Source organism: Anoplolepis gracilipes, unplaced genomic scaffold (assembly GCF_047496725.1).
Source record: "Anoplolepis gracilipes unplaced genomic scaffold, ASM4749672v1 Contig21, whole genome shotgun sequence".
NCBI lineage: Eukaryota > Metazoa > Arthropoda > Insecta > Hymenoptera > Formicidae > Anoplolepis > Anoplolepis gracilipes.
Window position 1 is genome coordinate 129,496 of NW_027328671.1, and position 13,974 is coordinate 143,469.

The 13,974-nt window shown below is 23.0% G+C and overlaps 1 protein-coding gene across 1 annotated transcript; it reads left to right on the forward strand.

The window, feature by feature from the left end:
* The first annotated feature begins 1,224 nt into the window (after positions 1-1,224).
* On the forward strand, positions 1,225-12,449 carry LOC140675849 (aminopeptidase N-like). Its single transcript, XM_072910487.1, has 13 exons — positions 1,225-1,374; positions 2,377-2,991; positions 4,737-5,201; positions 5,727-5,916; positions 6,435-6,582; positions 6,804-6,882; positions 7,097-7,482; positions 7,937-8,217; positions 9,102-9,295; positions 9,415-9,729; positions 9,825-9,894; positions 11,996-12,097; positions 12,246-12,449. Exons 2-13 carry the CDS (start codon positions 2,408-2,410, stop codon positions 12,384-12,386), a joined length of 2,955 nt encoding a protein of 984 aa, XP_072766588.1. The 5' UTR covers positions 1,225-1,374; positions 2,377-2,407; the 3' UTR covers positions 12,387-12,449.
* The last annotated feature ends 1,525 nt before the right edge of the window (positions 12,450-13,974 follow it).

Sequence of the window (13,974 nt, forward strand, 5' to 3'; positions counted from 1 at the left end):
TTGACATTGCGGTTACCACACTCTGCAAACCGTTAATATCGTTATACCTATTATTATATCTGTACTATCAAAATCTTATCGTTCCAATAGATAATCAGAAATAAATAATTTCAATAACATATATCAGATATTATAACAAATACATACATACATAAAATCCTACTCAATTGTAGTTTAAAGTTATATTTATAGGCATATTTTAAGAATTATTGATTGTGAGCTATTTGTGTATTTTATTTTGTGAATTTCGTATACATTTAAATAGTACTGAAGTATGAACTCACACGATGAGTATTTTAATTTCTAATAAATTTTAATCTTTATCTTAATTCCTTTTAAATTATTATTTTCAAAATTGTTGACATTTTAATAATTTCTTTTATTTCTTTTTTTTTTTTTTATAAACCTAGGTATATAATTATCTAAATTTTCATACATACAGTGTGCAACTGACAAGAAGTTAATTTCATTTATTATAATATTGCATATTGTTATAAAATGTTTTGAAATTAAGAAATTAAAGATTAAAGAACGGAAACTTTTTAAATATTTTTTATATTCAATTCATATATTTTTAAATGAATAATAGAAAATTAAATATTACAATTACAATGTTAAAAATTACAATTTTTAATATCGTACACACATTTATTCTATATACTTTTTCGTTATGGCACACAATCAATGATTTGCAAGATTAATTCGAATATTGATTCAATGTACCTATTCAAAACGAGTAGAAAGAAACAATAAACGTTTATTTTCTCTCGTCGTTAAAAAAATGTTTGTATGATTAATGAATACTTAGCTTTTATAATTAATATAGACTATAGAAATAAGCATAAAGCATTTTAACGTGATTAAAATGACTTTAACATATTATATTAATTAGAATAATTATAATATATTATTTACGTATTACATAAAAAATAAATATATGAAAGTACGTTGATATGGAAAATCTTCAATTCTCAACATGTAAAGATTATTATTTATAGACATAGGAAAATATAAATACTTATTTTTCTACATTGCTTATATTAAATCGTATATGAAATTAACAAAATATATAATACATAAGTAAATATCAAAAATTAACATTATCAATGAATCTTAAAATATCACAAATATAATTCTAAATTTAAATTTTGTAGGATTTGATGACCTTTGATAAGTTGTAAATATATTTGTATTTATATATGTATTTATTATGATGTTTATTACATCGACATTGCCAGTTTTCGATTACCTCTTGAAGCGTTAAGATTACGATAGTACAGATTAACGGTTCACGGTGATAAAGTATCAACTTTAACTAGTTCTGAGAAGAAAAGGAATTGTATTAGAATTAACATCGCATTTTTAGTATACAAGGTAAGTCTCTAAAAACAATATTATATAGCTTTCTCTTTAAAGTACGTAAAAGACATATAAAACGCAATCTAAATAGTACTAAAATATAAACACATAAACTAAGATTTTATTTCCTTTAAAAATTATTTTCAAAATTGTTGAATTGTTGAACATTTTATTAATTTCTTTTATTTCTCTCTCTTTCTTTTTTCAAAAAACCTATATATATATATTTTTTTTTTTTTCAATTTTATATACATATATTGTATATTGTATATTGTATATTTGACAAAAACACTAATTTTATTTATTAAAGTAGTGTTATGAAATTTGAAAATGAAATTTCTATTTAAAATGTAAAATTTGAATTGGAAATTTAAAGATTAAAAAAAGGAAAAATTTTTATATATTTCATATATATAACTTTTTAAATATTTAATCCATATATTTGTAAATAGGTAATACAAATATGATGTTAAAAATTTCCATGTTCATATAATACCGTGTACATGTTTATTCTATATCTTTTCATAATATCAATAATAATTTGCAAGCTTACTTTAAAATCGATTACTGATTCAATATATATTTTTAAACAAATAATGAACAAACGATAAATTTTTCTCGTTACTAAAAAAAAGTGTATTATATATAATACATATAAAAACATTCAAATTGTTTTTGCTGATGCGCACGCACACATACACACACATACACACACGCGCGCGCCTATATATGTTGTATGTACAAATGCTGACAAGACATACGAAAAAAGTCGAAAAAAATTTAAATTTTCCGTTGATTATTTGTTGCTAGTTTTTTGAAAATATGATCATTTACGAAACAACAAATTTTGAAAATAGCATGTTCATAAACATAGATCTGTCTATTATTCATCACGAATGAAATTTCTAATTATTTAAGAAAACTCATATTAAAAAATACTTTATAAATTTATTTACAGTAAAGTTTATTATTTATTATTATTTAAATTTTATTTTATATTTGTCTTTCTTTCAACAGGGACAGTTGTTACAGATACCTAAAAATTGACATGGCATTTCTAAGACTGTCATTTTATAGCGGTCTTATATTTATCACTATAATAACTTTTTCAATTAATGAAAATACGGAAAACTCATCGATTACATTTAGTGATTACTTTGGCGATATAAGGCCAGTGCGTTACGACGTCAAGTTAATACCATATTTCAATGAAGACAAGGAACATGAAATATATAAATATCACGATTACAAATTATATATAGAAGCGTATAAAAAAAAAGGCAACATTGTTTTTTACGGCGAATTAAGTGCCATTATCGATATTTCTCGTCCAATTACATTTATATATTTAAATTCAACGGCATTAATGATTGTTTTATCTGGAGCGTTGACAAATGATTCATCCATGTATACTGCAGACTTACAAAATAAGACTGTAGATACCAATGTTAAATATTTACGTGCGCAATATATTAACTATAAAAATAAAAAGCAAATTTGCATCTTATATTTCAATGAAATTTTAAGTGGACGTTACAGATTAATTACAAAATTTGTCACTGCAATTAATAACACGGAAAACATTATTACTTCTTTGAAGACTATAGTTGCAAGGGGAGAATCATTCGAAATGTGAGTAATATTAAGAGTACAATAAATATATAAATTTTTGTCATTGTTGTTCTCGTATCCTTTATTATCTCTTTTTATAATGTTTAATCTTATAATACTTTATATCACTATCTTTGTTTTACTTTATATCATTTAACGTTTTATACTATTTTTGAATTGTTAATCAATCCTATTTATTATTAATTACATGATGAATAAATTAAAAAAATGTATTATCATGGAAAGGTGAATAGTTTAGATGGGTATGCAATAATTTATACTTTATGTCATTTTATTATATATGTGCATGAAATAAAAAATAAAATATTTCTGTACTTTTTTACGCGCCTGTGCTCTATATATATATATATATATATATATATATATATATATATATATATATATTTATAAAACTGAGTGTATCGTAACCAAATTTTATGTGAAAGCGATGATTTCTTTAATCAATTTAAAGATAATTTCGCCTAACAAAAATATTAAGACATCAATTTAATAATTTTCAAGTTATGAGATTGAACAAAAAAGGTTTTTCGCAAATTAAACTTTTTGGCGTTAAGAGATTAACATATATAATAACATTCTTTAGTTAAATTTACAGTTAACTTTTAAAAAATTTTTATTTAAAGTTTACAATTAAGTAAACAGATATAATGGCAAAAATTAAAAGTTTTAAAATAATGATGACCTCTTTTGACATTTTCGAAAAAAAAATTATTTTTAAATTGGTCAAAGAATCCGTTTATTAAAAGTATATCTGATAATTATATCTTGTACATGTGCATGTGTGTGTGTGTGCGTGTATGTGTGTACCAAAACGCTATGGCTAGATTAAACTATACAGTGTGAGTCGTTCAAAATGTTACAAAATTATATCTCAAAACAAAGCATTTTAAAATAAATGTCTCATATAAAAGTTTTGCAATTTTAAAAGGAACGTCATTCACCCTGGAAGCCGTTTCAAGATCACATAAAAATCACTTTTAATTTAAAAAAAATCACCTTTCTCAAAGAACACACGTATTCTATATTCTTATAGCTCATCTCAAGAGCTTTTTAAAATACTATAATAGTGTTTTTATTAAGTACTTTTCGAGTTATAAGGTTCAAAAGATATAGTTCTTTTATATGAAATACGAAATACTTTAAAACATTCAGTTTTCGATAATTTTACCTTAATACTTTTATGTGCAGAATAATGAGATGAATCATTTGGTGTAAAAAAACGCAGTTGTGTTTAAAAAAAATATGTAAGTGCAAATTTATATATATTTTTTTAAGACAACTGTGCGTCTTTGTATACGAATTGATTCGTTTTATTATTTATGCATATAAATATTGAAACTAGATAATCAAAAAATCAATATTTTATGCTTGAATTGTATAGTATAATTAAAGTATAAAAGTTTACTTCGTAAACAATTAAATTTTTAGCCATCGTAGTCTTATAAAATTTTACGCAGAATATTGTAAATAATCGACATATATAAAAAAATTAAGATAATTAAAAAAAATGAAAATGACTTTTAAAACTGGAAAAAGTCACGAGTAAACAAAAATTTATTTATATGCACTATGTAACGGACTCAAATTCATGTAAATTTTTCTTATTCAACTTTCTTCTAACTTGAATCAATTGCGACATTTGTTTGGACATTTACGGACAGACACTCTGTATATATAATGCTTTTGATTATTAAAAATCATTGTTATTTATAACAATATTATTAAAATATTATTAAAATTCGTAGGCCGGACGTAATACATTTTCAGGCGATTGGAGCCCGACGATTGTTTCCATGCTGGGACAAGCCGACAATCCAAACCACTTTCAACATTGCCATAAAGCATCATCATAAATACAAAGTTTTTTCAAATATGCTGCCACAAAAAAAGGAAACATGCAAACATGAAATGCATGAAACCGAAACATATATGAAGTGGACATGCTTTAATACTACTCCTCCAATGTCCACTTATATCGTGACGGTTGTAATCTCGTCAGCAGATTTATATAAATTTGAGACGCTAAGATCTAAAATCATTATATGGAGGAGACCCAAATTACATGATATGAAATTTGCTGAAATGATAGCAACCGAAGCAATAATGCTATTTGAATTTAAATGGAAAAAATTGAAAATACCAAAAGTGCAATTTGTTGCAATCCATAGTTTGCTATATGACAATGAGAACTGGGGCCTTCTGTTAAATAGGTAATTCAAAAAGTAGAAAAAATATTAATTTATTAAAACACAATTTTTATAAGAAACAAAATTAGAATAATAAAATTAAAAATATAAAATTAGAAATTAGAAATACATACGTTAAAATATAATTGTTTTAATGTAGAATTTTTATACATGTACATTATTATACATACATTTTTATAACTAATTATTGGTTGATTTCAATCATATATACATATATATATCACGTATGTGACAATAATTTATGTTAGATTTTTTATATAATCAGTATATATATAATTATAGGTTGACTTTAATACATCATATATATATATATATATGTATATCACGTATATGACAATAATTTATGTCATAATTTTTATATAATCGGTACAAAACAATATAAAAAACAATATACAATTATACCATACCTATTATAATATCTGTTAGAAGATATTTTTAATTTTAAATCAGAAAATATGTCAAAATTATTATTTGGTCAAGTTTATGTAATTACTAAGCTCTTGCAAATTTAATTTTCATAATTTTTAGTGAAACAGATATTATTTACGATAAAAATCTGGATTCTGTTGCGCATAAAATAAAAGTAGCGCGGTTGATAGGGCGCAAAGTGGCATATCAATGGTTTGCTGATGTAATAAATCCATTTTGGTCATCTGAGTTATGGTTAATCGATGGTCTTACTACTATGTATGGACTTTATGCTATCAATACTATCATGGTAATTTTTTTATATTGTTTTAGTAATATTCTTAATGTATCAATTATGTATAAAGTATTTATTATATATTTTTATATTTCTTATGGTTTTATGTTAAATAAAATATTATTTTATTTGTATAAGTAGATATAATCTTTATTATAAGAAAATAAAAAGGTTTTAAACGATTTTTAACATTAAATGTGTCGTATAAAAATTGCTAAAGCTATTTATAAATCTTTGTCGTATCTGGAAAGACTAAATTGTATATTGGTTCTCGATATTCTAAAATTATAAAATTTTCAATGCAGAAAAAAATAATACCATAATTTTCAATTATTTCAAATGGTTTTAAATGACATGACTATTTCAAATAGTTTTAAATGACATTATTATAGAAAATACACATTATTATAGAAAAATTTTACTATATTTGGTCATATTGATAAAATACAAATTTATATTTAATATAAGCATTAAATGTGTACATTTCATTCGACAAAATATTTATTCGCTCATATTAAATCTTTCTGCTTTAGGATTACGAAGATTCCGAAATGTTGAATTTATTTGTAGTTCAGGTTTATTATGAATCACTTCGTTTGGAGAATCACAATCAGTCTTTTATAAAGGAAGCCAATTTTTCCGAAAATAATGCATTTTCTTCTTTTTACGGTTACGTTAAAGGTAAAAACATCAATAAATGTATTTGAATGAATCAAGTCAATAAATATATTTGAATATAAGTATATATGTATATATATATATATATATATATATATATATATATATATTTACATATGTACATATTAGTAAATTAAAATTTAAAAAATTATAAAAAATGTAGTTAAAAGACTCCTAAAAAAGAAAACTTATATATAAATCACATTTTATTATTTGAATTGTAGCACCTTTAATATTACATATGCTGCAGAATGTAATTACCGATAACATGTTTCACCGGAAGGTTCATGAACATTTAAATATGTGAGTATATTATGAAATATATTGTATACACCATTTTAATATATTATTTACTTACACATTATAGAATCAAGGTATATTAAAATATTAAATACTGCAATTATGTAAGTTGTATAAAGTGTATAAATTAAATAACATTTTGATATTTTTTTTATACGTAATTTACGATCAGTACCGATTTTACTGTGTCAATAATGCCAATTTTTAACCAATATAGTGAGTCTAAGTCGAAGAATCTTCTCCAAAATTTATGGCTCACTATGCAAGATATTTTAAGCAAATTATATCCTGAGAAAAAACTAATGCTTCCTTCAACAATAGTAAATGATTGGATGAAATCTATAAATTATCCTGTGTTAAAAATAACGCGAGATATTTCAAATAAAGCAAATATATATAATATAATAATAGAAAATTATGAAACACTTAAAAAATACGCTTTCTGGGTACCTGTAACTTATACCTCTCAGAATAATCCAAATTTTAGCAAGCTTAGAATTCCGTTTTACGACAAAAGATTAATACTTTTGTCGTCGTCCCAGCCAAATTGCCAAGTTTCTGTAAAAGATAATGGTTGGGTAATATTCAATTTACGACAAACTGGTGAATATTGATTAACAAATTTATTATATTTCTACATAATTAAAATATTAAATCATTATATAATGTTAACTATATTCTTTTTTAATAACATTACGCAATATATATATAAATACATAGTAACATTATATAATATTTCAAAAAATATTGTATGACGTATTCTCTGCATTTTACTATCGATTAACGTGAAATAAATTCAATTTCGCATGTATTATTATTTAAGCTAAAATAAATATAAATGGATTTATAATTTCTTATATAGTTTCATTCTACGCAATATTACTACAAATATAACTCTAAAATTATGTTTTTTTTAATTATTATAAATTGTCTTTCTTTTTTTAATACTTGGATAATTACTCAAATATTTAAAATGCAGATAATTATAAATATTTTTTAATAAATATAATAAATCAATTAAGTGACAATTTAATAATATAAAAATTATTTACTACAGGATACTATCGCGTTAATTACGATCCTGAAAACTGGCAAAAAATTGCAGAATATTTGAACTCTATAGAATATACAAAAATACATGTTCTTAATCGTGCTAAAATCATCGACGATGCATTTTATTTTATGATAAATGGCCAACTCAATTCTTTCCTATTCTGGAACTTGACGAGCTATCTTGGACAAGAGACAAATTATATAGCATGGTATCCTATGATAAAAGCTTTTGAACACATGTCGAGCATATTTCCATTTCCAGATAAAGAAGTTCAAAATGTCAAGGTAAATAATAGAATTAATAAGTTAAAGAGTTTTTAAATTATTTTATGTCATATTTTCCAAGAAAATAAAATATATGTAGCTAAAAAGGTTCAAGTATGTTTTTCTGTATTCTTATTTATGATAAAATCTTTTTTATTTAAGAAAAGTTTTTATTTCAGATTTATATTATAATTGTTAAACATACATTAGATTTTTGAATATATATTTTTCTCATATTTTAAAGTAATTTTTTATCAAAATTTCAATTTAAAATAATATGTACGTATAGTAATAAAACGTACGTATAGTAATATAAAAACGATCGGTAATTTTGTAAGAGTATCAGATGTTGTTAATAAATTAAAGTGAACGTTTGAGAAGTGAGAATAAGCTCTATATATATATATATATATATATATATACACATACACACATATTAATATATGTATCCAGAATGTTTATGAAAAACCACTGGAATTGTAAAAATTAACTTACTGAATGAAATCATATTGATTCAGTAAATGAGATACATTTATTCTGTTTGGTCGAGCTTTTTTTAGTAACTTCAAAAGTTTTTATACGTATAAACACAAATATTTTACGTTAACATAATGTGGGATAATATTGGATGGTAGAATATGTTGGATAATGTTGAGGATAAAACGAGATTCATTTCTTCTCCAACAAAATAGAGTTCCACTCAAATCGTGTCCATACAAAACTAGACATTCAAACTTTTTAACTTATTTTCACATGAAGAGAGATCAAGGGATGTAATGTTAGGACTTTGCAGTGGCTGTTCAATCTGCCTGCTTCTCTTTCAATCTACTTGTTCAGAAATTGAATGTCCAACGCTACACGCTTACTATAAACCGATATAATTATTTGACTTGGATAATTTTTAGGAGAAAATAAAGAATATATTGACCAATCTACTTGAGAAAATAAAATACGAAGAAGAGCCTAAGGAAAGTGATCTTACTAAATGTTTAAGGCAAGAAGCTATTAAATGGTTGTGTATTCTCGATGATCCAAATTGCCTCATAAAAGCTTATGACAAATTGATTTTGCATATTGTATATATGTCGGATAAAAATAAGTAATTTTTCTAAGTATTACAGTTTTTTACCATTAGTCGTACATTCAATTATTGAATCAAGATACAATATTATAGCGCTAAATATGTTTATATCAAACTTTTATTTTTGGATGTTGTAGAGTTTTACCGTGGTGGCAAGAGTGGTTATACTGTAAAGGTTTGATGTCAGCAGAGAGTCATATTTGGCGTATGGTGAAGGACAATTCAACGGAAAAATATAATAATAATGATAGACTTTTAGAATTTTTAGCTTGTGCTTCAAATGAAATTATAGAAGAATATTTAGAATCAATAATGTTCAAACATAACGAAACATATAATGAAATACAAATCAAGAGAAATATGATTAGTTTTTTTTTTATTATTGCAAAACATGCAAAGCACAATAATGTGTTTTTGAAAATATTAAACAATTTTGATAAATTAAGGCCAAGGTAATAACTAGAAATTTTTTCTTGAACTAATACTTTTTACAATTACGAAAATTGATTACGCATAATAACTATATGTGTTGTTTTGTTTTTTATAGAAGTATCAATGGACTTGCCATTATTATTGCCATTTTTAATCATATGTATTCTGAAGAACAATTAGTTGTGGTAAATGTTATAGACTTGATTATCTTTTTCATTATTAAGCTTATTTATATCTAATGTATATACATATATATACATGTATATATATATATATATATATATATATATATATATTGCAGGCTTTTGTAAAATCAACTTTCTTTATAAAAAAAAACTCAGCCTTTTTATAAAACGTCGAATCTTTATAAGTTAGCATTTAAAGATTTACAAAGTGTCTGTAACATATATACTACCAAAAATAATTTTTTGTTGAAAAATAATAATGATCTTTCATATAACCATATATTCCTATATCACTCTCTTGAGAGTTACACTATTCTAAAAAAAGAGGTAAAGATTAAGTTTTTACTTATTTTTCCTAAAATTTGGACAAATTAAAAAAATGAAATTTGATGGTAAGTTTCAACTGGCAACAAGGATACTTTTAATTATATTTTTAAAATTTTCTCGCATCATTAAATTAAAGAATAAAATTGTGCATAATATTGTATTTATTTATTTACATGCAAAATTTTTACATAAATTATTGATTTTATAAAAATAATAAAACAAATAAAAAGTTTCTAAAGAAATCAAGTTTTCTAACGTATATTTTTAAATGATGACATTGTAGGCTGTTAAAAAGTCCTAATAAAAAATTGAATAAGGATTGCTTAATAAGAAAAAACATAAGTTTATTCTTTTATAACATTACAAGAAAATTTAAAAAATATAAGTATTTCTTTTAGTAAGAAATGTCCATTAAATTTCATTTTTTTTAACTTGTCTAAAATTTGAGGAAAAAAATAAGAACCTAATTTTTACTTTTCTATTTAGAGGAATGTAACTGCTCAGAGAGGAGTATATGCTTATATGTATAAAAACCCCTTTTAATTTCGACGCATTTTCGACTTCTAAAATTTATTGCTTTCATTTAGAATTATTATCTATATATCTATATATCTATATGTATATATATATATATATATACATATATATGTATATATATATATATCATACATATATATAATATTTTATTATAAGTATATTGAAAATGATAAATAATGATAATTATGCATATTAAAAGCCTATTAAGAGCATATTCAGAGATTTGAATAACCTTTACATATGTTGTATGGACCTTGACTCTGAATAACATTCAAAAGGTTTTATTCGTCGCTCGTTGTTTATTAAAAAGTTACAAGCAAAAGAACAAGTAAATTTAACAAATTTCATATAATTTTCGACACTATGTACATTTTATAAAATGTGCTTTTAGTATATATTAGTATTTACTAATTACCTACACATGAATAAATAAACCATACTTAATTTTATCACACTTTTTACTTTCTGGATTTCCAAAATCTTTAGCAAAGCGAATTCTGTTACGTCACCTCTCTTTTCAGTGCAAAACGAGATTTATTACTGCACGATTCTACATGGGTTTTGAACTGTTTACGCAACGCGAGATCAAAATTATTAACGTATATAAGTATAACAGTTATGTACAGATTGAGTTATGTTGCATATATTTTTGTATAACATACATCATATATTTACTTCTCAAATGTACAAGGAGTGGGAAAATGTTGGTCTTATACCTGAAAAAGTTTAGATTATCGAGCTTAATATACATTTTTACATATTAAAACTGTACCCTAAAATCTGAAAATTATTGTAATTTGTGAAAATCCTTTTTTTATAACTTTTTAATAAACAATAAGTGACGCCTAAAAGCTATCGATTACTTAATGTCATAACACTTTACGTTAAGATCATTCAAATCCGTGAGGTCATAACATATGTCCAGGTCATTTAAATCTTTGAAGTCACCCTATATTATGCATAATTACTATTATTTATTATTTTCAATATATTTAAAATAAAATATATGCATATATGATATATAGGCATACATATAATTTTAAATAAGAGAAATTTTTGGCAAAGTTTTAGGAAATAATTTTTTGTCAAAAATTAAGAAGGGTTTTTCAAATTATGCTTTTATTAAGCTAATTGCCGAAATACTATTCCGTTACACATTCATATTAAATTTAAAAAATTTTGTTAAATAAAATTACTATTTATTGACAATAAATATTGATGAAGTTATTTTACATAGATCTTGAACTTGAGAAGTATTATGAGAAATATCATTGAGATTGAAGCGTACAAAACTAATTTTATGCGTATATACAAGGAAAATGGAACTCTCCCTAAAATGGTAAACTTTATTCAAAATTACATTTATATTAAGTTTTCTATTAATATTTATATCTGTAATATATGTCACAAGTATTTTGTTCTTTAATTATGTGAGTCTTTTAAGATGGCACAAATTTATTACATTAATTCAAAATAATCTAACTTAGGCAAATATTGAAGCTAGTTTTTACAAGTATAAAAATATTATGGAAGAATGGATGTCGGGTGCTTACAAAAAACTACAAAGACGTTTATCTGAAATCGGAGAAATAAAGAAATATTTTAAGATATATTCTTTCTTTCCTTAAAATATTAAGAAGTGTTCAAAAGAAATTAATCCTGAATAATCATAATTACAACAAAATATATGTATATATAATACTGTTTTTATACTAAGAAATTATTATATATAAATAATATTTATACTTAAATATATAATATACATATTCATATATATACACATACATATATATATATATATATATATATTTATATATATATATATATATATATATTTACACATGTAAATATAATTACAGTTTAATATTATTAAGCATAATATTTTGTTAATATTATTCTTAATATATTATTATAAGAATTACTTTTAATTATTGTCTATGTGTATATATGTCTATATAATAAATAAAATAATAAATATGTAACCATCACAACTGTTCAATAATATTATATATAATATATTTTATTAATATGATTTTGAACATACATATATTGTCACATAATTTATATTTAATTAATTAGTTAATAGTTATTATACGAACATGAAAATTATTTTATAATTTATAATATTTATTTATATTTTTAATATTATTAGTTAACTTTCTTTATATGTATCCACGTGTGCATTTTCCGATTTATAATAAATTATGTAATATTATTACTTTTGTTTAAAGATTCCTATAATCCTATAATCAATTCTATTCTTATAATATCAAAATATTTCTTATAATTTTTATAATATCAATATCTCTCTTATCTAGTTTATTATTTTCACTATACAAATAGTTTATTTATTTGTTATATACATTCTGAAATAAATATATTCTCGAATAAATGTTTTACAAAATTAATTTGTTTTAGAATAATTTTCAACACAAAATTATAAAATTTTAGTTTACTAATATAACAATCATAATATGGATATTGCAATTACATATACAGCTTTCGTAATATTAATATTTTTAAGTTATAATTTTAATATTCTTAAGTTGTTGTTACTTGCCATTATATAAGAGTCAAACGCGGATGTGAATGCGTCGATTTCGCAGAAAATAATAGAAAAATTATTTTATAAACTTCACATACTGTTGACGTTATAATTGCGATAACATTGAGTTTTTCGCAACAATGTTGTCGATTATAAACGCAGACATCATGATTTATCTATCTATCTATCTATGTATATATATACATATACACCGGAAATTCGTAAAAAATCTCTCGTGTACAGATAGATCGGATCAAACTGAGTAAAAAAGTCCTTTACCATTTTGCGATTTTCGCAATAATTATTGAGAAATATGTATATATATGTATACATATAATATCGTTCGCTGAGTGTTTTTAATTAATAGTTTAATAATTATTTCGCAAATCGCAAAATGGTAGGGGACTTTTGTGTTCAGTTTGACCTGCTCTATCTGCCCTAGAGAGGTAGGGCGGTAATTACCGGACATCCTGTATATATGTGTATACATAGCTCGTTTATATACTTAAATTATAATTATCTTAAATATCTTGTTTGTTTTTTTATACGAAAAAATTGTAAGGAAAAGATTGCACTACTCGAGGGGGTAATTATGATGAGAGAAAAAGTTTTTTTTTAAGATTATTTTTTCAGAGATTTAAAGATTCAGATAATTTTTTAAAATAAAACTA

Excerpts from the sequence above, each read along its gene's own strand:
- LOC140675849 (XM_072910487.1), top strand. The coding sequence starts at position 2,408 with ATGGCATTTCTAAGACTGTCATTTTATAGCGGTCTTATATTTATCACT. Across the intron at positions 9,730-9,824 it reads TTTGATAAATTAAGGCCAAG|AAGTATCAATGGACTTGCCA; the intron begins GTAATAACTAGA and ends TGTTTTTTATAG. Across the intron at positions 12,098-12,245 it reads ATGGAACTCTCCCTAAAATG|GCAAATATTGAAGCTAGTTT; the intron begins GTAAACTTTATT and ends AATCTAACTTAG.